The sequence below is a fragment of the Pseudorasbora parva genome, chromosome 22 (genome assembly GCF_024679245.1).
Source record: "Pseudorasbora parva isolate DD20220531a chromosome 22, ASM2467924v1, whole genome shotgun sequence".
In the NCBI taxonomy this organism is placed as follows: domain Eukaryota; kingdom Metazoa; phylum Chordata; class Actinopteri; order Cypriniformes; family Gobionidae; genus Pseudorasbora; species Pseudorasbora parva.
The window spans coordinates 18,137,053-18,164,994 of record NC_090193.1 but is presented as its reverse complement, the minus strand read 5'-3'; the positions used below and the strand labels follow the sequence as shown (position 1 = coordinate 18,164,994).

General features: G+C 38.7%; 1 protein-coding gene across 4 annotated transcripts in view; it reads right to left on the bottom strand.

Moving 5' to 3' along the window:
- Window positions 1–728: 728 nt before the first annotated feature.
- The window catches only part of ect2 (epithelial cell transforming 2), a 58,404-nt gene continuing 31,190 nt past the window's right edge, over window positions 729–27,942 (bottom strand). Inside the window, exons 21-27 of one of the 4 annotated variants that reach the window (XM_067432051.1) lie at window positions 23,858–23,977; window positions 18,286–18,424; window positions 15,329–15,483; window positions 14,609–14,716; window positions 14,298–14,438; window positions 8,777–9,075; window positions 729–1,649 (exon numbers count right to left, since the gene is read on the bottom strand). In XM_067432051.1, coding sequence (XP_067288152.1) covers window positions 8,788–9,075; window positions 14,298–14,438; window positions 14,609–14,716; window positions 15,329–15,483; window positions 18,286–18,424; window positions 23,858–23,977 — 951 coding nt within the window. In that variant the 3' untranslated portion in view covers window positions 729–1,649; window positions 8,777–8,787. The remainder of the gene's footprint in view (window positions 1,650–8,776; window positions 9,076–14,297; window positions 14,439–14,608; window positions 14,717–15,328; window positions 15,484–18,285; window positions 18,425–23,857; window positions 23,978–27,942) is intronic. The other 3 variants (XM_067432052.1, XM_067432053.1, XM_067432054.1) reach the window with 3 other exon arrangements.

Genomic DNA, 27,942 nt, shown 5'->3' with positions numbered 1-27,942 from the left:
CAGTTCCAACAGCAGATGCTCATGTTGAGCGCATGTGTGAAGGGTGCTGCACACACAAGTCCTGAAAAGTGAAGCCAAAATGTTTTGATGGCCTCCAGGTGCCTGGACCCAGTATAGGTTGTAAACCAGTCCTCTCCATGTAATCATATAGGACACGAGACGAACCAAACAAATCAAATGACACTTAAATGGTTAGTTCACCCAAAAATGAAAATTCTGTCAAGTACTTACCATAATGTCGTTAGACACCCGTAATGTTCATCTTCAGAACACAGTTCAAGATATTTTATAATTAATCCGAGAGATTTCTGTTCCTCCATTGAATGCATGTACGGTATACTGTCCCTTTCCACGGTAAGGTAACAAAAACATCATCAAAGTAGTCCATATGTGACATCAGATGGTTAGACAGAAAACAAAAAATACAACTATTCAGCATTGTCTTCTCTTCCATGTTTGTTTTCAATCCGCAAACAAAGATTTGAATGGTTATGAATCAGCGTATTGATTCATGATTCCGATTGCCAATGTCACGTGTTTAGTTATTTCATTTATTGTCTTTGTATTTTTTTTTTCCCCTCAAAAAATTACATTAAGCGCATCAGTCGTCAGACTAACAAAGCAGAAAGTTTACCATCCTTCTACGTTTTGTCTAAAGTGCAAAATGGGAAAATGGATTGCAATGTTACATTTTCATCTGAGATTTAATAGAACAGCCCATTTCAAAACAAAATATCGTTTTTCAAGCAGACATACAAAAACACGGCGAAGGCTTTATGCTTCTTTTATTGATAAAGAATAAATGAAGTCACCTTCAAAAGTAGTCAAACCAATAACATAAAACCAACCCTCTCCAAACAAATCTGCAGTAGGCAAGGACAATATATGAATCCCTTTTACAGAGAAAAGTGAATTTTGCTTTACACGTGAATTAATATGTGTGATGACAAGTGCAGAGACTACAACGGTACAGAGACAAACAGTTATTAGTATGACACAAATCACAAGAGAAAAATGCAATATTTACACATAAATAAAGACAGAAAGGAAGATTTACATAAACATTTTTAGAAGTGATTCTGGAGAATAAATATGGCAGGCTGACCACAACAACTCTCTTTTGACTTTTAGAAACCGATACCTCTAAATCAACAATAAAAATCACTTAGGCTGCATTTTAACCCAGACATTACTGTGGTAGCTCAGTGCATTTCCACTTAAATGCAATGGCCAGATGTCTATAGCTTTATAAAAGCTGATAACTAGATTAGTTTAGATTAAGGCCTATCTCATAAAACATTAAGAAATACTTTCAGTGGTTAATAATCGTGTGAAAACTCTACTCTAATAAAATTAGAAAATGTCAGTTATAAATGTCCCTATGTTAATTAAACGTGGCCGGACATCGCCATAAACACAAGCCGTTCCTTCATTTGGTGGGTTTCTGGACCTGTAAATTAAACCTGGGTGGGGGGCATTGGCTAGAGGCGTCGGGCGGATGTGGTACCGTACTGTGGAATTAATTGCAATACAATACTGTAGAGTGCAGGATGCAAAGTTCAGAACAGGTGAGTTGTGGATCTGCTGAAGGTATGGTACTTCCTCTCAAAGGCAGAGGAGAGGTTGATCATGGATGGGGAATGAACGGCCTGGAAAAAGAAAGCGGAAAAGAAAAATGTAATATAGCGATGAAAGGATACTTTTAGGGTTATTCTGGGTTATTTCCATTCCAGTCTGTAATTAGCTTAAGACTCAAGAGTGCTGAATTGTACGTGGTGGATGTGTTAACCTTTGGTGCATTTTCATACCCAGAAGACCTTGTTAAAGATTCAGTGCAGGATTTGAGTGTTGGTTGAGCTGTAAGGTTCTTAGGGCACTTTTTACAAACTATTCATACTGGAGTCTAGAAGTGGGCGATATGACAAAAGATACAATCTTATCACTGCAAGTAATTTTACAAAATATCACTATCATTTTACAATAATATAGTATTAAAGTGCCAATATTATGCTATTTTAAAGGTTCCTCATTTTGTTGTGCAGCTCTCCTACAATAGGTTTAAAGGGTTAGTTCATCCAAAAATGAACTTGATGTCATTAATGACTCACCCTAATGTTGTTGCACACCCGCAAGACCTCCGTTCATCTTCAGAACACAGTTTAAGATATTTTATATTTAGTCCCAGAGTGTATCCAAACTATACTGTCCATGTCCAGAAAGGGAATAAAAACATCATCAAAGTAGTCCATATGTGACATCAGTTGGTTAATTAGAATCTCTTGAAGCATCGAAAATACATTTTGGTCCAAAAATAACAAAAACTACGACTTTATTCAGCATTGTCTTCTGTTCAGTCTTCGTTTTCAATCCGCAAACAAAGATTCAAACGGTTATGAATCAGCGGATTTGATTCATGATTCGGATTGCGTGTCAAACTGCTGAAATCACGTGACATTGGCGATGCGAATCATGAATCAATATGCTGATTCATAACCGTTCAGATCTCTCAGACTAAATATAAAATATCTTAAACTTTGTTCTCAAGATGAACGGAGGTCTTACGGATGTGGAACAACATTAGTGTGATTCATTAATGACATCCATTTTATTTTTGGGTGAACTGACCCTTTAAGCATTCAAGGTAAAAAAAAAAAAAAAAAAACTAGAATTTTGATTATATCCATTGCACATCACCCAATTTCTCAAAGAGCCTGAAAACGAATCTTTGTATTTATAAACAGCGAGCCTCCTCTGCTCTGATTGGTCAGATGGCCCAGTTTGTTGTGATTGGGCTACACCTTCCACTCGAGGCTTCCTCAGCACTTGATACACGATACGAACGATGGCGTCGGATTTTCAATCTCGGCATGTCGACAACACAAACCAAACTCTTCCAAGCCTCAGCTAGATCTACAGCGTTTTTTTGTCAAAGTAGACATTGTTTACGGCAGCCAATAAAGACCATAGGATTGCATTATGCAAATATTTGACTTCCCATTACAAATATGACAGTATTTGTTGTACATAATATGAGTGTTTCAGCAATTCAGAACCTCACAAACAACTATATTACTCACTACATGAAATTTAATATTCGCAAAAGAATAATAGGGGCACTTTAAAATAGTTTATACAATACATACCAATGTGCTAATGCCTATATTTGATAATACAGTGAATTAAATAATTCACAAAGCAGAGACGCATTTGTCATGAATAAGCTTTCGGTTTGAATCCAAGTTTCAAATTCATTTCAGGTTCATTCTCAAGTGTTATGCAGCACGTTTGCGCTTCAGCAAGAACCAATGAGGTTCATTCTCGTGTTACGCAGCACATTCGGGCTTCAGCGAGAGGTTTGTTCTCATGCGTCAATCAGGTTCTGATCAATGTTTATGAAAGCTTAAATTCAATCCGGTTATCATATAAAGCAATCATGTCATATATATATATTTATATTTGAAGCAGGCTTTTATTAGGGGCAGGCCTGTATTTCTAATTCCATCTGTTTGAAATTAAATTGAAAATGGTTTACATACATCATAAGTGATCGTTCCAGTGGACAAATATCATTGTTTTTTTTTTTTTAAAGTAATTAAATGTAATTCCGTGCGCAGCTTCGGATCCGTAGATGAACGAGTTCTCGCCGAATCTAGCAGAGCATGACGTCTCATCACTCCGGCCCCTAGTTTGCACATACAAATTAGGTGCTTATATTTACTGAATGAGCCAACAAAAACAGAAATAAGCCATTTTAAATAAAAATCCAGGTTTAAGCAAATAAATAAATAATCACTACATTAAAGTTTAGTGAAATTAGGAAATATTTAAGAGATCGTTAATTTAGTGCATATTTTGTTCTCATGTCACAAGTAATATCAAGCCAAGGTTTACTGAGTTTTACACGATTCTTTTGTAGTGTGGTTTTTGATTAGCCTAGAAATCTAGACGCACCCTAGCGGTAGCAAATTTAATTTGCCCGCAAGTGTTGTCTAGGCACTCTCAATACCATTCTGAGCTGTGTTCCTCAAAATCTGGACGGCCCATTATGGCGGGGCCATAATGACGATGGCCGAGTTGCGTTTGCGTGTTTCTTCTAGTAAACACAGAAACTGGCGAACGGCGGTCTTTTGAATCAGCTTTGACCGCGACTCTGGAAGACTTGGAGTTAAGCTTTTCTCTGAGAAAAGAACAAAGAACAGAAGGGAAGGGAAGAGTTGTTCGGAGTTTAGCCGACCGGATACGGCGAATGTTTAATCTAACAGCGAGCTCTGTTTAACCTTCATTGCTCTGGTTGGTGTAGCGCTATCCTATCGCATGCAGAGGGACTTTGAAAAACAACCGTTTATCCCGCCCCTCGGATTGCGCCCTGTCTATGGTGAGTCCAGACCAAACATCTTGATGTGGGTCTGGCTTGTCAGGCTAGTTTTTGATGAAATGAAGCCTACTACAATAAATATTACCTGTGCACGTTAGCCCACTTCTCGACGTGTTATAGAACAATTACTCCGAATCACCCTCTGTTGTTTCAAAAAATAGCACAACGGCGATCGTGTCAAGTATAAACGCCTCGTCCGTTTGGGGAGGATCGCGCGCAGTCAGCAGAGGCTCGCGCGGCGGAGACAGGCGAAAGTATAAATAAGGCTTGAGACGGGGATGCGCGAAGCTGAGATTCGAGGCTTGGGTGCGACAGCCTTAAGACATAAAAGAGACGAGAGGCTTATATTAGGGGCGATCTTAATCAGCTCCCTAGTTCAGTGGTCAGGGCACTGATCAGGACATACCGGTAAGTCAATGGGCTGACTCCCTGATCAGTGCCCTGACTACTGACGGAGCAGATTGAGGCGCACGCATTGTGAAGATCGATATCTGTAGCCTGCCTGACACGGCATTTTCACAGACGTCGCATCTCTCATAGACTACAGTAGCCTATTTAAAAAGGCACATGCATCCGTTATATTCTCAATTTAATTTACAAAGCAATCCCTGTAAAGTTTTTAGGTTAACTATAGAAGAGACCGAGGATTAGTGTGTGTCACACTGGCATGACTCGCATCGGGGCGCGTGGCATCAGGATGGTTTCGCATTAAATTAAAGGCATTTAGGAGATTATCCACTTATTTTCCCACGGCCTTCATTTGTTCATGCTGACCACGCCCCCGGCCACTGTCAGAGGCCCGGCGTTTAATTGACTACAGGCTTTTATTTGAGGAAATACACACATACACAGGTGCTTCTCAAAAAATTAGCATATTGTGATGAAGTTCATTATTTTCCATAACGTAATGATAAAAATTCAACTTTCATATATTTTAGATTCATTGCACACCAACTGAAATATTTCAGGTCTTTTATTGTTTTAATACGGATGATTTTGGCATACAGCTCATGAAAACCCAAAATTCCTATCTCAAAAAATTGCCATATTTCATCCGACCAATAAAAGAAAAGTGTTTTTAATACAAAAAAAGTCAACCTTAATAATTATGTTCAGTTATGCACTCAATACTTGGTCGGGAATCCTTTTGCAGAAATGACTGCTTCAATGTGGCGTGGCATGGAGGCGATCAGCCTGTGGCACTGCTGAGGTGTTATGGAGGCCCAGGATGCTTCGATAGCGGCCTTAAGCTCATCCAGAGTGTTGGGTCTTGCGTCTCTCAACTTTCTCTTCACAATATCCCACAGATTCTCTATCGGGTTCAGGTCAGGAGAGTTAGTAGGCCAATTGAGCACAGTAATACCATGGTCAGTAAACCATTTACCAGTGGTTTTGGCACTGTGAGCAGGTGCCAGGTTGTGCTGAAAAACGAAATCTTCATCTCCATAAAGCTTTTCAGCAGATGGAAGCATGAAGTGCTCCAAAATCTCCTGATAGCTAGCTGCATTAACCCTGCCCTTGATAAAACACAGTGGACCAACACCAGCAGCTGACATGGCACCCCAGACCATCACTGACTGTGGGTACTTGACACTGGCCTTCAGGCATTTTGGCATTTCCTTCTCCCCAGTCTTCCTCCAGACTCTGGCACCTTGATTTCCGAATGACATGCAACATTTGCTTTCATCCAAAAAAAGTACTTTGGACCACTGAGCAACAGTCCAGTGCTGCTTCTCTGTAGCCCTAACTAGCTTTCGCAGGTTCCCCAAAGTCTGGAATCGATCCTTCTCCACAATCTTCCTCAGGGTCCGGTCACCTCTTGTCGTTGTGCTGCGTTTTTTGCCACACTTTTTCCTACCCACAGACTTCCCACTGAGGTGCCTTGATACAGCACTCTGGGAACAGCCTATTCGTTCAGAAATTTCTTTCTGTGTCTTACTCTCTCGCTTGAGGGTGTCAATGATGGCCTTCTGAACAGGGTCGGGTCGGCAGTCTTACCCATGATTGTGGTTTTGAGTAATGAACCAGGCTGGGAGTTTTTAAAAGCCTCAGGAATCTTTTGCAGGTGCTTAGAGTTAATTAGTTGATTCAGATGATTAGGTTAATAGCTTGTTTAGAGAACCTTTCATGATATGCTAATTTTGTTAGATTAGATGGTTTTCATTAGCTGTATGCCAAAATCATCAGTATTAAAACAATAAAAGATCTGAAATATTTTAGTTGGAGTGCAATGAATCTAAAATATATGAAAGTTTAATTTATATCATTACATTATGGAAAATAATGAACTTTATCACAATATGCTAATTTTTTGAGAAGGACCTATATATTTATATATATAATGGTTATGCATTGAGGTATATTTTAGATTTTCATCAATACATTTAATTACCAGATTAATTGTCATCTAATTATTTTCATCAAAAAGTAAATTTCACTATATATCCACCATCACACCACCCAGCCCTACTGAATCCTAATAGAACTAGGAGGTCATCTTCATGGGTTGAGGATAGGAACTAAACATTGATTAATGTTGAGATTTTTTTGGTCTTTTAACCAAAAGCCAGTGTTTCAGTAAGTCTTCTAGCAGAAGTCAAAGGTTCACAGGTTTATTCAAGACGGGTGAGAAGAGGCGAGGGGAGAAATCCGTGTTAATGATATTGGCTTTACAAGCTCGCTGAGGTAAGAATGCACACATTTGACCCTACTTAAGTGTTTACCCCGCAGAAGCAAGTGTTATCTGAAGGAATAACCTACATGCAGAGGATAATACTATATTTTCTTCTTTAAACAGATGTGAGGAAGAAAATGAGGTTAATAAACCACAAACCCAATTTATTTAGCTTTACTCCTAATGAGCCCACAGATGTAACAAGCACCAGGCTGCTTTCACACACGCACACAATAATCCTATTACTTAGCATTGCTTAAGAATTAAGGTGGCCTTGCACTGCCATTGGAGGCCTCAGGATCAATAAAGGTGGCCGATGGGAACTGGGGGTGGGGGGGTCTGCATTTGATGAATTGCCTCGAGTGTGCCAAACCAAACATGCATTCACACTCCAGTTTACAGATGATATTTTATGGGTTTAAATTATAAATAAGAGATTAAATCATGGTCATCAGCCACTTTAAAGCTTTCATGCCCATAGATCATGCCAATGTGATTTTATAACAGTCTCACAGTGAAAATATGAGATTTATGGAGGAGAAGAAAAAAATTAATTCACATCGTACGCCACAGTAACATTTACGTCTTTATATGAAAACCGCCATTATGCTCAGAATCATGGAACTATAAAAGCATCTGTGTCAGCTGGTCCCATATTTCACCCATCATAAATGATCTGAGGTCTGTTTTAAAGGGATAATTCAGAAAAAATAATAATATTTCTGCCTATCAATTTACATCACACTTATTTGTTGCTTTTATTTTGTAGAAAACAATTTTTTTTTTAGGTTATTCTTTACGAAGTAGTAAAAAGTGGATGGGGATCAATTATCATAATTATTATTTATATTTTGTAAACTATTATAAGTGTTGCATATGAATGATACATTTCAGTCTGAAACTGACTAAAATGTATGTCCTTTGCTGTCCATATCCCAGGGTTGTTATACAACAATTTATTTTAAATCATTAATAAAAATAAAATAACTTAAAATATGCTTAAAATGCTTTGGCAACTAACTGAAATAAAATAAGTTGAAGTAAAAATGTATTTTAAATTATAGTCATATTAAGTACTAAATTATCTATTAATAAATACTACAATATGACGAAAAATAAAATTCATCATAAATTAAATGTATTTAATTTAAATGCATTTAATAAAAATAATAAACCTAAAAATATAAAATCTAATTCAAAATACGAATAAACACATAAACAGTATACAAATGTAATACTTAAAATAATGGAGCCCCTCCAATGATAATTGGCCATCATATCAATGTCATGTGATGTCTTCAGATTTATCATGATACATATTCGTCAATCGTAACATTGCAAGTTTGCATAAGCAGAAGTATGAATGACATGATAGCTACTTCAGAGGTAAAGACAAGCTAACGATGGTCAAAAGTTATAGCTTTACTTTATTCATTTTTCACTTGGTTGCCAATCTGGACCCCCATACACAATTAAGAAGAAAATAAAAGTGGCCAGTACATTTCTCACCATTACAATAAGTTATTCAAACTTGGTCATATAGGGTAGAGAAAATAACCATTTTCATTTTTAAGTGATCCCTCTGAACATGTCCTCTGATCATCTATAATAAATGAGTGCCACCGTAGCCCATCCGTGTGCTAGTGAGTTAGTGTTGACACCGTCCCCAGATACAGTGTTAGTTAGTAAGTCACAGTGAGTCAAAGAGGCAGAACTGCTGTGCTCACATTTAAGAGTCCTACAGGAGGGTCTCCCGCCTTGGGGACCCAGGGAACCTGCGCCCTAGTTCTGGGGGCGCCAGCAGCTCTCGGCACGGAGCTACGGGCTGAGCCGCAGGGAGGCACAGGATGGATGGTCTGAGCTGGGTTTCCGTAGCTGCCGGTTGATCGGCTCTCTCTGGACTGCACGGAGTGCGGACACACAGCGGGATTCTGGGCCGTGGGGCATGGTCCAGAGAGTTTGACCGCTGAACCACTGCGCTTTTAATAGAGCCGGTCAGACTGAACGTAGAGGCTGAACGAGACATCTACACTCGCAACGAGGGAAGAGGGAGATGGAGAGAAAGAGAGAACGCATTAACCTCATCTGGCTCCGTCCCTGCATCGTGGCCTCACAATCACTCACTTTAAAATTGAAAGAGGAAGTGAAAAATTTGAACGCAATCTCGCCGCGAACGCAGGGATTTCTCAAATATTTAGCAGTGCATGAATCACCTTAATGAAAAAGGTAAAAATATCTCTTTTTGAAGAACGAGACACACCTGATCAGGGCTCCAGTCTAACATTTGAGAACTACCGGTGCCACTAAGTTCTAAAGATGGTGGCACCAGCACCTGATCTGATAGCGCTGGGGGGTAGGGAGAATTTTAATCATAAAGAACATTTAATCATAAAATTACTATTATTTTGCATTAATAAGTGCAGTGACTAAAGAGAGAGGGTTTAATACCCTGGAAGCAAGGCTTCTCTCTGTTTTCTGTGATTCAATCAGAAGTTGTCAGCCGAGATGCATTTACCGTTGCCAACATGCATTTAGAATGCAACTCCCCTGACAACATCAATTCAGATTTTGTCACCCTCTACATCACCTCCGCTAGGAATACTATACACACGAATACTATTGAATGAACCAACCCGGGTAATGCTGCTTATGGCTCTATTAATGCATTACTATGTGATGAGATGAAACTCACAGATATTATATTATACTATAGACACTATATTGTTTAGTAATATTAGGAGGCTGGGGGTTGGGGGGGATGATGCAAAAAATAAATAATTAAAAATTAGTTTTTGCCAGGTGTAAAGTCTGCCGTTAACGTTGCCACATTAAATGCACAGTGAATGTTGGTGATTTGTGGACTGAAAAGCATTCTTTAACTTGTTCATTCATGGCACAATATTTCTCCTGGTTTCCACGTCAGCGCCGTTTTATCTGATGTCTATGATTTATAACAGAAAATTCTGCTTTGAATTTGAATGTTTCTCACTAGATCTCACAGCGGTATTATTATTGCTGCGCAAAATTAAAACGCCTTCTTATTGAATTTCCCAGCGCGGTATTTTAACAGTCACATGATCAAGATCAGCTGTCTAATATCAATCAAAGATGATAAACGGTACATGCTGCATAGCTCAAACCATTTGCCATTTAATGCTTTTCATATGTAACAGAAACGGCAGCTCGTATCATTTGGGCAACATGGTGTTAGCACCATTGGGACCTCTAACAAAATTTAGTCGCACCGGCAAAAAAAAAAAAAAGGTTGCAGTCTGGAGCTCTGCCTGACACTAAAGGAAAGAAAAACAGGAGTGAATGACCAAGGCAACCTGTAAATCTTCTGAGGGGGAAATGCAATGCAACTGAATTGGCAAGTCATACTGTAAAGGTTTAACTGTGGAAAATGAGATTAAAATGAGAAATATGACAGTATGAGACGTGAATTAATGTAAATGCCTGTTTGCACCAAGTGTGATGCAACTAAATGACAAGTATCATACATTCGAAAAATGCATTTCCAAATCTGAAAAAACTAAATAGTCATTGCTCACAGTGAGGAGGGGAAAAAAATGTCTAAATAAAAGACGAATCATTGTAGTGTAATATTTTGGATTCAAGGCTTATGCACACCAAGGCCGAAATGTCACCACTCTTAGCACCTAAACCACGACAGAATATATATATATTTATTTTATAATTGACTCTGCCCATTGCCGTGTTAGTGAGATGAAGAGGAGAGAAAAGCAAAGCAGAATTAATGACTGGACTAAAAAAAAAAAAAAACATTACCTTTCTATGGATCCTAATGCTAGGAATGTGGTTATTTTCAACAGTGTGAATGTCTCAGTTGAGCATTATTTATTTGCATTCGGTATATTTCACTGTGTGTGGATTATTTGGTAAATCAGTCGCAATTTTGGCACACGTTTTGCAAACAGACTTTTATGATATGGACTGGACAGCAATGCCACAGCATTTAAGTAACTGTTAAAGGTGGTTCCATGTTTTTTTTTCTAGGATTGGTTGTGTTTATGGGGTGCAGTACAACATGTCTTAATACTTCTTCTTTTTTATTTTTTTTACGCCGTAAAACGCGTATTTTTCTTATATTTTACCTTTATTCCACACCACTGTCTCCACTGTCCTTTGAACGGCTCATTTGCTTCCTGCTTCTATGAAGCCCATCCCTCTGACAAACGCAATGGTCTTTGATTGGTTAGATGGCCAAATGTACTATCTATTTTTATTGGCTGAAGTGCCAAGCGCAGGTTGTCTGGAAACGCCACGCCCTTACCATTACGGGCAGAAGTAACATCTGTGGTGACTAGCAAGGGTTTATGATGTCACCAACCCGGGAAGAAGCACATTGTAGTCCAACTTTAAAAGACTATCTCCATTTGCACTCGAACTTTCAGCGCTGCAACTTTGCAGATACTGTTTATGCTCAAGCAGCAACATTACACACTAACTAAAATTAAAAATGTGAAATCGCATGCAACCACCCACTTAATTCTAATGCCTGATCTGTGACCAGTGATTTCTGATATGTAATGATTCAGGTTCAGTCAGATGTTCTTTGTCTGTGTTAATAAATCAAACCAGTGACTTTGTTTACACTGTTTGAAGGAGCATGAGCGCTGGAAGACTTTCAAATCAGAGGGCTAAAAACAGATTAGGAAAAACAGATTTCCTAACAGATTAGGAAAAATGTCTTATTTCTAAATTGTGGCCATTTTTGATGTAATATATATATATATATATATATATATATATATATATATATATATATATATATATATATATATATATATATATATAAAAATATATATATATATATATATATATATATATATATATATATATATATATATATATATATATATATATATATATATATATATATATATATATATATATATATATATATATATATATATATATGTTAGTATGATAAGCGCACCCCAGGAAACATTATAAAATAATGCAGTTCACCTCTTTAAAACACTAGACATCATACACTTGCTGACTTTGTAAATGGTTAGAGAAAAACTGGGCATAAACCGCTGAGGATCACAATACCAGACAAAATTGTTCCGAAAACAACAAACTCAGAAAGCCAAGGCTCATGTTTGGGTTGACAGACATGGTCCGTATGGACTTTACAGATTACAAAGAGAGTTTGAGGTAAATGGTGCAGTCGGTTGTTTTATCTGTGCTGAGTCAAACATTGAAGCTATTTTGTGTTCTTTAAAAAAAAAAATTGTATCGTTATTGTATTTGTACTGCATTTTATTGCAACAACTGTCGATAGAAGACAGCGAATCGTCATACATTACGATGTTACATTCGATAATCTGAGTCTGTGTGAAATATTGAAATCTGAGTCTGTGCACGCCATATTTTCTGTGTAACTCGTCAACTCCAACTGCCCAAAATCTGCAGGCTGGTGAAGACTTTCAGCAACTATTGTTAACTCATCTAGAATGCGAATGGGGGCAAAAATCTGAGCAAAAGTTGTGAAGTGTATTCCGCCTTTATTCAGCAAGAATGAATTAAATTGATTAAAAGTGACAGGGAAGAGATTTACATTCAAATGAATGCAGTTCTTTTGAACTTTCTATTTAACGAATACTGGGGGGAATGGATCACTGATCCCACAAGCAGCACAAATGTTTTCATCACTGACAAGAACCACTTCTTGATCACCAAATAAGCATATTAGAATGTATCAATTTAAAGAATATTTCACAAAAAAAATTTTCGGTGTTATTTTTTTAAATAAAATGCAGCCATGGTGTACATCAGATAATTTTCAAACATACTTAAAAAAATAAATCTTACTGACCAAACTTTTAAATGGTAGTTTAAGTAAGATAATCAAACATCAAAAGTGATGAAACGACAAGTTTTATATATATATGTATATTCATACTATACCCATTAAACCCTTTTATTTCAGTGGTCAATACCATCAAGATCAAATGTGTAATTCTGTTTTATTTATTTATTTATTTTTTTGTTTGTTTGTTTGTTTTTTTAAATCAAATGTAAGCAAACTGTTAATTTTAATTGTGCATATATACATAATGTATACATTAAACCATACAGCTCTGATAAAGAGGCGGTTGCATTGCATGAAGCGGTAAGGCCCAGCGGCACGCTGCAAGTGTGGCGTAAGCATCTCGGCTGCGTGGCCGGTTTTATTTTGGCTCCCGTAAACGTGCATGCTAGAAATAGAACCGACACTCATTTATCACATGAACATGTTGGAAGCGTTTTCACACTGTAAAGAAATTATTTAAAAAAATAAGTTACCTGGTTGCCTTAAATTTGTTCATTGCAATTAAAAATTTGAGTAAACATAATGAACAATTTTGAGAATTGACCTTTATTTAAATATTATTGAAAGATTGTGTAAGCATATTGGATAATTGTGATTTCTTTGTGAAAAGACCCTGAAACATGACAAATTGTGCTTTTGTCATGATTTATCAAATGTTTTATGTGGTTCAGTTACAATAATAGTTTGAGTTTCTATTTATAAAACCATTTCCTTCATTGCATCAACTCAAAAATTTTATTTCAATAAACTCAAAATTAAGGCAACCAGATTATTCTACAAAAATAGAATAGGAAATTATGTTTATATGTCATTTTGACATGAATACATATTATTAAATGACATTTTGATGTTTAAAAGTCTTTAGGTTTTGACATAAATGCAGATATAAGCGTGTCAGCTCCGCAGCTGACATGCAACAGAAACGCCTTGCTCGCGCCACGCTCGAGTGCGTGACTGGCCACATAGTCTGGAAAATACGGTACATTTTTTGGTCAATTCGCAGCCGTGCTGATATTCAGAACAACAGCATGCTTGCTTGTGTGAAATTTCTATGAAAAGGGAATTGAAAATACCCACTCTGCTCCGCACCAGCAGAAAAGTATAGATGAAAAATCTAAAACAAAAAAAAGCATTCTCTCACCCTCATGTTCCTTGAAAAGGCACCAGGGCTGTCAAGCTCCAAAAACAATATTGCTTTATTCTTAAGAGTGAATTAGCCTTGAAGGAGCACATACTATAGATGCATCATGTTGTTGTGCATGAATATTAGCAAGAGGATGGAGTGAATAGGCCTTAAAAGTGAGTGTGTTATTGATGTATAATCGACCTGGGTGTGCGTCTTTTATTCATATTTTAGATTAGTGAGAAGTAAAAGAAAGAGAAAACATGTGCGTGTATGGACTCACAGCCAGTGTGGAGCTGCTGGACATTCGGCCCATGTGATCGCCATCTAGGCCAGGACTCCTCTCATCTGGGGTACCATTGGCCATAAATGCCCTCTGAAGCACACGCTTGGGGGTTTTAGTGAAAGAAAACGCTCGTGTGACCTAAACACAAAAATCCACAATTAGTCTATGCCTTTTCTATAAGGCACTGGGTTAAGAACAGTTACTTTATGATGTCATTCTCAACAAAGCATTCAAAACATTGACAGCAAGACCGAATTTGCATGCGTGTCGTGTCATCGTTTTCAATAGCTCCAGGTTCCTCGCTCTACCTTCTTCGACGTCTTTTTGATGGCCCTGGATGCTCGGCTGAGTGTGCTGTCCATGTCCTTTGTGCTCACTTGGACGGAGTCAGCATCAGTGCTCTGAATGAGATCTTCCTGTTTAAGACACGGAAAATTAAATAAATACACAGCGATACTGCTGGCCTGTCAAAATGCAAAGAGAAGCGTCACTGTTCAGCTTTCCAAACAGCTGGGGCTTCTTGATATTCAGAGGAGCAGAGAGTGAATGAGCCCGCGTTTCACTCGGTTGTCGTGTGGATGGGTCGCCACCTCGTGGTTGACGGGAGAACTGCAGGACAGGCCAATATGAACTTAGCCGCAGGGTTTAATCTGGATGTTTAATTATAAAGGGAAATGCATGCATCTGTCCGCCTGCACCAATTATACGTAGCGTGGTGGACAGGCAGGGCGGGACCTGCGTTTCTGCAGCATGAAGATAAAGATGTCTGTGTCTGAAGTGTAAAGTTCAAGTACAATTCCAGTCTTAATTACATTAATCTGCCTCCCAGTTTAACCACACAGGAGCATCTAATAGGATTAGCCAACACCAAAAGGCCCACACAAACCTCCTAATTTATAGCCACAATAAAAAGAAACCAGAGCTAATAAAATAAATAATTGAGTTCTGTTCCAGGCCTGAGGGGGATGATGTTAGGAGGAAGTGGCCATGTTTCTATATATATGTGTGTGTGTGTGTTCGCGTCTCACCGCATCAGCTCGGCAAATCGTGTTGGCCACTTGTCGACAGAGAGTTTTGAGCCAGGCAGATTTGAGAGTGTCTTCTGCCGTCAACTGGAAACTGAATAACAGGTTCTCCTGTTCTGTAGGAGGACGTACCACCAGGGCAAAGGCGTTCTGACACTCTAAGAATAAACAAATACACACAAAATTGTGAGGTCAGGGATGTGACCTAGAACAAAGGCTGGGCGGCATGAACCTTCAAGATAATACGAGACCCTTTATATTTTGATAATGTCCAACTGGCGGTACATAGTCACCGGCATTTTGTTTGAAGGATTAAAAAAAAAAGTGAACTGGTTAAAGACAGCATAAAACAACATTCACAACACATTTCACATCTTTAACATGTCATCTTTCCAAGCGAAACAATATTCAGTGGGAATCAATGTAGGGCAAGAGTTAATTCTATACATTGATGGGACCATAAGAAGTGGACTACTGGGAAATTAGTTAATTTGAAACATGAAATGGGTTTTAGTACGAGGAGCTGCTCTTGCAGACGCAGAGATTTGAATCTCTGTCAAATTTCCAGGCTCCAGAATGGGATCTGCATCAATAATGTGCTATTACAGTGCAAAATTATGGCCTTACTGTGACTTTCTCATCAAAATCCAGTAAAGCAGGGCTGGAAGATATATTAAATATTCACAACATATTCTCAATGATTCTGCTGGCAATATAAAAAATGCTGTGAATATTGCAAAGATTTTATGTGCATTTTATGGCCATTGAATTTCCTAAAGACCACAGAATCAGATTAGTTGTGTGATCTTTCCATTTCCTTGTTTGGCATGAAAGTATTAAGATGTGTTCTAATAGCATATCTGCATTAGATAAAAAGGCTTTTAGAGCCTGTAATTTTGATTCATTTCTCTGAATTGGGTTTCAAAGTATCCAATCAAAACTCTGTTTTTTTTACATCCTCACCTAAAATGTTCATTAAATGTTTTAATAAAACTATACCACTCACCTAAAGGATGATTAGGAACACCTGTCAAATTTCTCATTGATGCAAATTATCTAATCAACCAATCCCATGGCAGTTGTTTCAATGTATTTAGGGGCGTGGCCCTGGTCAAGACAATCTCCTGAACTCCAAACTGAATCTCAGAATGGGAAAGAAAGGTGATTTAAGCAATTTTGAGCGTGGCATGGTTGTTGGTGCCAGACGGGCCGGTCTGAGTATTTCACAATCTGCTCAGTTACTGGGATTTTCAAAAGGGAAAAACATCCAGTATGCAGCAGTCCTGTGGGCAAAAATGCCTGGTTGATGTTAGAGGTCAGAGGAGAATGGGCCAACTGATTCAAGCTTATAGAAGAGCAACTTTGACTGAAATAACCATTCGTTACAACCCAGGTATGCAGCAAAGCATTTGTGAAGCCACAACATGCACAATCTTCAAGCGGATGGGCTACAACAGCAGACCCCACCGGGTACCACTCATCTCCACTACAAATAGGAAAAATTGGCTACAATTTGCACAAGCTCACCAAAATTGGACAGTTGAAGACTGGAAAAATGTTGCCTGGTCTGAAGAGTCTCGATTTCTGTCGAGACATTCAGATGGTAGAGTCAGAATTTGGCGTAAACAGAATGAAAACATGGATCCATAATGCCTTGTTACCACTGTGCAGGCTGGTGGTGGTGGTGTAATGGTGTGGGGGATGTTTTCTTGGCACACTTTAGACCCCTTAGTGCCAATAGGACATTGTTTAAATACCACGGCCTACCTGACCATTGTTTTAGCTCTTTATGACCACCACGTACCCATCCTCTGATGGCTACTTCCAGCAGGATAATGCACCATGTCACAAAGCTCGAATCATTTCAAATTGGTTTCTTGAACATGACAATGAGTTCACTGTACTAAAATGGCCCACAGTCACCAGATCTCAACCCAATAGAGCATTTTTGAGATGTGGTGGAACGGGAGCTTCGTGCCCTGGATGTGCATCCAAAAATTCTCCATCAACTGCAAGATGCTATCCTATCAATATGGGCCAACATTTCTAAAGAATGCTTTCAGCACCTTGTTGAATCAATACCACGTAGAATTAAGGCATTTCTGAAGGCGAAAGGGAGTCAAACACAGCATTAGTATGGTGTTCCTAATGATCCTTTAGGTGAGTGTAGAGGTGCTATATTTTGCTATGTGTGTCAAAGTAAATGAGATTAAAGGGATAGTTCACCATTAACTGAAAATCTGTCATTTACTCTCAATATGTTCCAAATTTGTATGAGTTACATGTCAGTAACCAGACAGCTGAGGAAAATAATACTATTTAAGTCAATGGGATCAAGTTTTTGGTTACTGACATTCTTTAAAATATCTTCATTTGTGTTCGGCAGAAGAATGAAACTCATACAGATGACAATTCTCATTTTAGGGTGAACGATTCCTTTAAGGCTTAAAGGGAAAGTTCACCCAAAAATGATAATCCTGTCATAATTTATTCACCCTTAAGTTGTTCCAAACCTGTATGAATTTATTTCTCCTGCTGAACACAAAAGACAATATTTTGAAGAATGTCAGTAACTAAACAGCTAATGGGCCCCATTGATTTTCCCGCATATTATTAAAGTCAATGGGGTCCATAAACTGTTTGGTTACCTACATTCTTCAAAATATCTTATTTTGTGTTCAGCAGAAGAAATAAATTCAAACAGTTTTGGAAACACTTGTGGGTGAGTGAATTATGGCAGAACTATCGTTTTTGGTGAACGATCGCTTTAAGTGTCATTTTGAAGAGGTTTTGGACCAAAATAAAAATTCATTTTTAAACTACACCAGTAAGATCTGCATTGAACTGACATACTTTACACATAACCAGACTTAACCTCCCTCTCAAGGGTACTAATTCAGAAAACTAAAATATGCACGAGTGCACTTGGTAGGATGCAGAATGCCGGGTGGTCCCCTCACCCTCTGTGTCTTGGATGTCAAGGACTCTTCTGATCTGGGACAGGGGCATCAGGGTTATGTGTTTGAGCTGGGCGGATGGCCGTGCCTGACCCAACGGACTCCGAAACGTGGTTATCACCTTGTGTCTCTTCCTAGCAATCTGAATAAGAAGATACAGAAGGAAAAAGCACACACACATTTAATAGCTTAATACATGCAGCTTTCTTCATAATGCAGGAATGTAAAATGTTCTCTTCTGGAACAGTGGGGAGTCTTTCAGGTGCTTTAGAGGACCTGCAATGTGTAATGCAGATTGGGGCGACAGATATGCATACAGAGGACTTCCTAGGATGAATAATTGATCACTAAGAGTCTTCCCTTCTCCCTGCTCTCATTACCAGCCAGAACCAGCATTGGGTGAAAAGGACCACAGCTGCGTGCCGGCACACGCAAGCAAACCCCTCCACAGTGCATAAACACATCCCCTCACTAATTGGGGAAACAGGCCAGAGAGTCCAGTCAGCAAGCATAGATTGTACACTCATAAATTATATACATTTCTTTATTTAACATTACTGGTCACCCTTAAACTGAAACATTTGTTGAGATTTTGGAGATGAAAAAGGGAGGACATTTAGGAAGGACAGAGGAAAGGTGTCTGTCCTTCCTAAATGTGTCCTTGTGTGTTACGCAGCACATTTGAGATACAGCAAGAACCAATGAGGTTCATTGTCCTGTTACGCAGCACGTTTGAGCTTCAGCAAGAACCAATGAGGTTCATTCTCCTGTTACGCAGCCCCTTTTGAGCTTCTACAAGTACCAATGAGGTTCATTCTCCTATTACGCAGCACGTTTGAGCTTCTACAAGAACCAATGAGATTCATTCATGCGTGTTACGCAGCATGTTTGAGCATCTAAGAACCAATGAGGTTCATTATCGTGTGTTACGCAGCACGTTTGCGCTTCAGCAAGCACCAATGAGGTTAATTCTCGTGTGTTACGCAGAACGTTGGAGCATCTAAGAACCAATGAGGTTCATTCTCCTGTTACGCAGCACGTTTGAGCATCTATGAACCAATGAAGTTCATTCTCGTGTGTTACACAGCACGTTTGAGCTTCAGCAAGAATCAATGAGGTTCATTCTTGTGTTATGCAGCACGTTTGAGCTTCAGCGAGAACCAATGAGGTTCATTCCACTGTTACGCAGCACGCTTGAGCATCTATGAACCAATGAGGTTAATTCTCCTGTTATGCAGCACCTTTTGAGCTTCTACAAGAACCAGTGAGGTTCATTTTCATGTTACGCAGCACGTTTGCGCTTCAGCAAGAACCAATGAGGTTCATTCTCCTGTGTTACGCAGCACGTTTGAGCTTCAGCAAGAACCAATATGGTTCATTATCGTGTGTTGCCAGCACGTTTAAGCTTCAGCAAGAACCAGTGATGTTCATTCTTATGTTAAGCACCATGTCTAAGCTTCAGCAAGAACCAATGAGGTTCATTCATGTGTTATGCAGCACATTCTACAAAAACCAATGAGGTTAATATTCATATGACGCATTACGCAGTATGTTTGAGCTTCTACAAGAACCATTAAAGGACAACTCCGGTGAGAAATTAACCTAGGTGTAATTAAAAGATGGTTACCGAGTAGATCATTCTCTGGGATGCGTTTTCATGGAAATCGAATATAAAGAGTTTTATCTCTAAAAACAGATTATCTTATAATGCTTGTCTATGGGGCACAGAGTAGACACAGGGTAGTAAAATTAAATCGCTAGTTAATACCACTAACAAGGCTCAAAATAGCCTCATACTAACATGGTAGCATAATGAGGGTCCCTACATGCAAACCGAAGTATTGAGAACTTAATAAGTGTACAAACAGTTTAATAAGAAGATACTTTATAAACACAGTGCATTACGCGTGCACGGACAGGCGCCATCTTGGAAAACAGTCTCGATTCGTCGAGCTCTGCTAAGTGATGAACTGTGACTTGGAATCTCATATGGTCCGTTGTTTCTGGAAGAAAACACTGAACGCAACAGAGAAAATAAACAAATAAAAATAAAAATGTCCATGTTATTACATTTCACAAACTTAATTCCTATCGCCTGTCCGTGAACGCGTAAGGGACTATGTTTATAAATATCTTCTTATTAAACTATTTGTACACTTACAAAGTTCTCAATCCTCCGGTTTGCATGTAGGGACCCTCATTATGCTGCCTTGTTAGTGTGAGGCTATTTTGAGCCTTGTTAGTGGTATTAACTAGCGATTTAATTTCAATACCCTCTGCCCCATAGACTAGCGTTATACGCTAATCTATTTTTAGAAATACAATTCTTTACATTCGATTTCCATGAAAACGCATCCCAGAGAACGATCTACTCGGTAACCATCTGTTAATTACCCCTAGGTTCATTTCTCACTGGAGTTGTCCTTTAAGATTTATTCATGTGTTATGCAGCACGTTTGAGCTTTAGCAAGAACAAGTGATGTTCATTCTTGTGTTATGCAGCACGTTTGAGCTTCACTGTTCATAGATAATTTGTGTTCCGAAGATAAACGAAAGTCGTGCGGGTTTCAAACAACATGAGCGTAAGTAATTAATGACAATTTTCATTTTTGGGTAAATTTTAAATGTATGTGCTAGTTTCTCAGAAAGCTAATAGGTGGTCACACATTTATCAAAAGTTTAGGTGAGTTTAATGAAATAATATGCCAGTATATAAATAATCTTTAAATGGTAATAAAGTGAAAAGTATTTTTTACCAAAAATAAATACCTGAATCATGAATATTCTGGATCTTAGGGGTTATACGAGTTGGTATTTGAACTTAAACCATGCACACTTTAAATTATACAAAGAGTCAAATTATTTGATTTTGAAATTTGAAGCAAATAAAGTGGAAAATACTACATGGTGGTTATGCAACACTGACTTTGATTTGGCATACAAAAAAGTTTTTCTGCTCCCACTTATTTTAAGAAGAAAAAACAACACCAAATGTATGCATTTTAAATGGGAAATTTTCCTTCATTATATTTTCAAGAAAATTACACCACTTGGAGAATTTCAAATAACCAAACAGCATTTTCATTCAAAAGAATATGCTTTTCATAGAAAGTATTTTATTGTTTTTTTTTAACATTTCCTACAAACACATTTCGTTAAAATGTTTGGCAAGATCCAGATACACGCACATAAAATAATAATAATAATAATAAATAAAGACCAAATGGATTCATAAAACAACTGTGGATGGCACCAAAGTCATTCTGATACTTGGGATTCACTTTTTATCAATTTAATTGTTTATTCAAATGCAACCGGGTGCAATAACAACAACAGTGAAAATCTAGCTAGTAATTTGACATCATATGGCTATCATTAAATAAGACCAGAAATCAAGACTGATGTCTTTCATATAGTGGTGCTGCTTTTGGAAAACTGATGAAGCATTTGCATAATGAAGAAAAGAGGGGGAGATCTGCAATATTTACATAAACAAATTCATAATAGCAGTTAAATGGTTAGTTCACCCAAAAATGGAAATGCTGTCATTAATTACTCACCCTCATGTCGTTCCAAACTCATAAGACCTTCGTTCATCTTCAGAACACAAAAGATGATATTTGTGATGAAATCCGAGAGCTCTCTGATCCTTCCATAGTAGTGTTATGATACCAAAATTATGACTTTGATACGATACCAGACTAAAATACCTCGATACCGATACTAAATCGACACCGCAGTAAAAAAAACAAAAAAAAAACATTAAAGGTAATTGAATAATATGACAACAGAACTTATTATTCGTTATTCATAAGATATTGTGCTATTCCTGGTTGTGGAAGAACAAAGCCGCTGCATAATCTTCCTTCTGATCCTAATATTAGGAATGAGTGGTTGAACTTTATTTTTAATGAAGTTCCAGCTCACGTGGGGAAGACATGTTCACTTCAGTTCACTGTGGGATCATTTGTAAACAAATCTCTGGTCGATGTTGGATTTGGATCCAACAGGAATGGTGCAACACATGTGAGTAAAACGTGTTTTTATACATAATAGTACTGCGTTGTTATAGATCTTTTTGCTTATGTGTACGTGTCTAACAGAAACAAACCTTTAGCACGCTGGACTCAGACACGTATGGGCCAGGGCTCACCAAGCCCGGCAGGCCGATCAATCTAATTATATTCCGTTCTTTTTCAGCTATTCTCTCTCTCTCTCTCTCTCCCTCGTTGACATCTGAAGGGCGGCGTGCGCCGAGCATTAATGTGTGCGCGCGGTTCGAGCTTATATCGTCTGATCTTGCGGGCTATGTGTAATATAAAAATAATATTCCAATCAATCGCATGTGGATGAGAAATAAATTGTGTTTGTTTGATAAAGACGTTTACGAACCGTGATCGAGAAAATAATTCTGGTTGCCGCTTCTCCCTCATTCTCTCCTCTCTGTCATGTGGACTGACAACGGAGCTTAATTAAATATGCAAATCTTATCCAATCCTAGCCGTGGGCGTTTATTTCCAAGTATCCAGTGCTGCACGCCCATCAAAACCCAGCGTTCAGGAGAGAGCCTCAAAACCAGTGTAGAAAATAGCCTATTACTTATTAGTTATGATGTTTTTGAAGGTAAAAAACCAAACGAACGTCATAAATTGACCTCAGACAACAGTATAATTTTTCTTTTTTAAAAGCCAGTTCATGACACCTTTAATAAAAATATTTTAGTTATTTAGTCAAGCATGTGGTGGTTTTCTATTTTTCATTGTTGTTTGATTAACATTAATCACACAGAATATTAGGTCTGTCTTAAGACCTGCACATATCTAATTACCTCAACTGTGTGTTTACCTAAATACTTGCAAGACCAAGCATTTTAGCATATATTTTTTGGCCATTCACACCCAAAACAATCCGCGAAAGAACTGAATCGCGATCGTATGTTGTCTGAAAGGCGTGTGCGCGTTTCAGGTCAGAGTCGGACAGCGCAAGCACGTCCCGCGTCGCATTTTATTTTCTCATGCGTGCATATTTATGATCCTTTCTTTGTCATGCGCTGTGCGTATATACTTAACGATTCTACTTCCAATGTTTAGTGAATGTTTAGCTCTGCGCACACGTCCTGACATCTGCTGTTACACATCGATGCAAATTAAGAAATACAGCTCATATTAGCGCTGTCCTCCAGGCTCCTTAAAGTACCGGTACTAATAAAATTCCATATTGTACCGTTAGTAATAGCAGTTAGTGTATTGCAATACTTTTCTAGTACCAGTATATCGTGCAACACTATTCCACAGAAAGCAATTTAATTACCACTTTCAAGGTCAAGAATGGCAGTAAAGACAATGTTAAAATAGTCCATGTGACTACAGTGGTTCAACCTTAATTGTTATCAAGTGACGAGAATACTTTGTGAACAAAAAAACGCAAATAACGACTTTGGGGTCAGAAAGCTCTCGGATTTCAGCAAAAATATCTTCATTTGTGTACCAAAGATGAACGAAGATCTTATGGGTTTGGAGCGATATGAGGGTGAGTAATTAACCCTTTAGGTGCGCATGGAAAGACTGAGCTTTACCTCCAAACAGTCGTTGAAAAGGAAGAGTGTGACATGTTCTCCCCGATCGCAGGGTTTGTCTCCCAGAGCGATGGTCTCCACCCGGTGAACCAGACTCCGGTGTGACGACAACAGATTGGCCTGCAAGTGCACACAAACACAAAAAAGAATTCAGTTTCCTCCTCACAAAACATTTGCAAACTGTTGAGTAAATTAATTAATTATAAGCGACTGGTGTGCTGAATTTTTTTCCATCAATCAGACTGCCTGAAGAACATGCTGCATTTTCTGTCTCTGAGCCTGCAGGCTCGTATTCTCAGATTCCTCTGAGCGCTGTTCCTGGATCAGCCTCTGTCGTGTCCATGCTGCCCGAGATCCCATGAGCTACAAAAACTAAACTGTTCCAGGAAAAGCACCCCCATCTGGGGGCGATCATTGGTTTGGCAGCCCAGTCTCTAGACGCAGCTGTTCTGGGGCGAGTCTGACAGGAGACAACATGAGCTGACTCACACTGATCGATTTAATGGCGAGAGGAAGTTTCAGACAGCATGGCTGCATCTCCCACCACAGAGAGGAACAGCAGCCGACATACAGCATAGCACTAAACAATTTACTGTTAAAAAAGCCATATTCTACAAACATTCATTGCATTTAATTTATTTCTTGAAGTCCACATATAAATGTTAGTCAAGCTAGATAGCACTAAAAACTTGTAATTTAATTTTACAAGACCATTTCCGTCCTATCTGACCATCAGAAACAGGCTGTTTCAACTACAGTACCTTTAAAAAATATATAGCTTTAAAGTACACCATGTTATGCCATTTTAAAGGTTCCTAATTTTGTTTTGGAGGTTTCCTACAATAGTTTTACATCCATCCAAGATAAAAAATAAAAAGTTTCAGTGTCTGAAACGGTTCCATAAATCAGTATTTCCCAACCGTGAAAGGTTGAATTTCTAGATTTCGTTTTATATAATAAATCCTACTGATTATCCTTTGCATCCGTATAAGGGTTTTTACAAATATTTAACAAATAAAAAGCATGTAAAAGAGGTTGACTCAAACTCATAACTCCATTTGCTCCTTAGACTATCAGTCAAACCTCATAACTCCTCCAAGCCTCTATTTTAAATTAACTGCCACGCAGTTTGAAGATCTCCGCTTGTTAGAAATACACGGCTAAATGAAATACTGATGTTTGATACGTTTTCTTTACTCAAACATGGGCTTTCGTTTTTCGTTTTTTAAAGAGCGGGAAACAGTCTTAAGCCCTATTCGGACTGGATTAGATTAACATGGGGCCGTGGGGGTAAAGTAATTATTACCAGAGGTTCTCTGTGATTTTAGTCCCGTCCGAATGTGCTATCTCCGTAATCATTATGGATTGTCAGTAAAGATTACCGAGACTTTTACCTTCTGTAAAAAGGTCCGGAAAAATGACCTGGGGTAATACTAATCCCGTTCGAATATACCCGCTGTAAAAATGTATGGTAAAATCCCGTCATTTCCTGTTTAAAAGTTAAGGTTAAGGTTGGACAACTCTGTGGCAAACCTCTAGTATTTCCCGCATATCATTTAAAGCAAAAAGAAGATATTAGAAGCACTTATTAGAGGCACAACACTTATTTTAGCTACAGGAAACTGTCTATTACCAACACAATCCAATCAGAATCGTTAGACCGGACCTAACTATTTATTAAAACACACATAATATATAGGAGACGGAGTTCAGACTGGTGCTCGTGTTGTGTTTGCTCACGTGATAACTGCAACGTCATACGCACGTGCGTAAAGCGAGTTACTCCTCCCCCTTCTTATAGTTTTACTGAGATGTCGTGACCCGTGCAAATTGGCCATTTATATTACAGACGTCCTGAGGTAAAATTACTTTACCCCCACGTCCCCATGTTAATCTAATCCCGTCCGAATAGGGCTTTAGTCTTTCCTGGGCCAGGTTTACTGGCGATTTCATTTTGTCCTGCAGCTCAGGCTGGCAAACTGTACATACTTTTATCTTGCTTCTGTTCTGCTACACATTTGCGGGGACCAATCACAAACCGGATTATCCACCTGGCGCGCTATTGGCCAGTTTAACACAATGACAGTTAGAGAAGCGATAGATCGGTGATGAAAACTGCCTCAGATGCAGTGACAGACAAAACATATCAGTCATTTGCTGGACACAAACCTTGTAACTAAATTTGAGCTTGATGTTCAAAAAAATTATAATATTATAAAACTACCGTAGCTATATAAAGCCACAATACCAACTTCGATGACAGTGTTTAATTAAATACAATTTTTCTGTCCGACTGCAAGGATATGTAAATTTGTTGTCTTTTATCATCACCAGTAACATCATACTATAGCCCCGTTTCCACCACAGGAACTTTACCCAGGAACTAGGAACTTTGGGTGGTACTTCGTGTGTTTAGACCGCAGGAACCAGGGTATAAATGAAGTTCCAGGTAAATATTTCCCCCTCCAAACGGCCCTGCTCGCGAGGTAGTACTTTTTCAAAGTTCAGGAACTTTCGAGGGCGGGACTTGGGCGCTGAACATGCTGATTGGTTGAGCTCACGCAGCATTTTTAAGTTCAACAGGCATTTTTAAAAGTCTTTTGCGAGGTTCGTTCTGCGTTCAATAAATATCAGTCTTGCTCTCTGTCTGGTGGCGCGCGGTCGTCTCAGCCATCTCACGTTCAATGTCCGTAATAGCTGATAATAATATATTGTCATTTTAAATCTAGCTTTACAAGCTTTCTGAATATGCTGCATGCTGCTGAATCTGCATATTAGTGCTCTTTTCTGTCGTTGTTAATTACCTCGTAAACCTATACATAACCAGCAAAAGCAGCACAGCTTGAATCTCTTCCATACTCGTTATTAATTTTTTTTTCACCATGTAAACGACCTGACCGATTACTTTTAAGTGTGTGTCCTTACATGACGTGACGGCGTCACGGCGCGCGCCGCGCTCATGTTGACAAGAGAGGAAAGTAAATTTTTCTGAGGGGTAAACTTTTTATTTCGTGAGTTATGAAGATAATGTTGGAGTAATGACACAGCGTATATTGCCCCGGGCAGTTTTTACTTTAACTGCGCCTGACAGAAGATTTTTTTCTCTGGGATGATTATTACACTTTACAACAAATAGATATAAATAATACTGTATTAGTCCTGGTGGCCGTTAAGAGTTGCTATGGCTTCAGTTAACACATAGCTGCTGGAGAAAACAGCGGCGACATTTTTGATGCGGCAGACAAACTGCATGTGACAAAATGATTGCGATTGAAAGTCATCACATGTAAACATCAGATCGGTTTAGATAACGTCTCATGTAAACAGTCCTTTCAATCGGTACACTTAAAAATGATTACATGTCCTTCACTGATTTGGAGGAGCAGTCGCGTGCAGTCCTAACGTTACATCACCGGACTAATTTGCCTAATCTTCTCGGAACTTTATCGCGGTCGAAACACAGACAGCTGCAGGTCTGGGGGGGAGAAAAGTTCCTGTAAAAAAGTTCCTGGTACAAATTGTTCCGGGTAATTTTGGTGGAAACGGGGCTTATGACCTTATTGTGTTCCTACCTGACTTAGGTCCCGATCACACCGAACGCGTTTTTCAGGTTCGAAAACCCGAGGCGCACTGCACTCTCTTTTTTGGTCGGTGTTTTTAAAGAGCAGTGCGCTTTAATGTTTCTAGGCAACCCCCGAATCACCTGTACTGTCAGTCAAATCAATGTAACGGTCAACACAGCGGAAGGCCCGCCTCTCCATTCATTCGATTGGACAACAGAAAATAAACGCGATGACGTCGGGCGCTTTTCCGTTCGGAGTTGATTTTTTTTTCAACTTCATGCGCTCGGAGCGCTCCTTTAAAAAAAACGCGAGGCGCCCAGGGCGCATAAGCAGCGTGCATAACGCTCTCTGCCAACGAAATCCATTAAAAAATAAAACGCCTCTCGCTGCAAAAACGTGTTCGGTGTGATCGGGGCCTTAAGCTCAAGTTTCACAATAAATGCAAGTACTACTTTTAATATGTATACTTTTTATATGCCATTTGAAGCGATGCATGTTTGTGTAATTTTGTTATATTTTTAT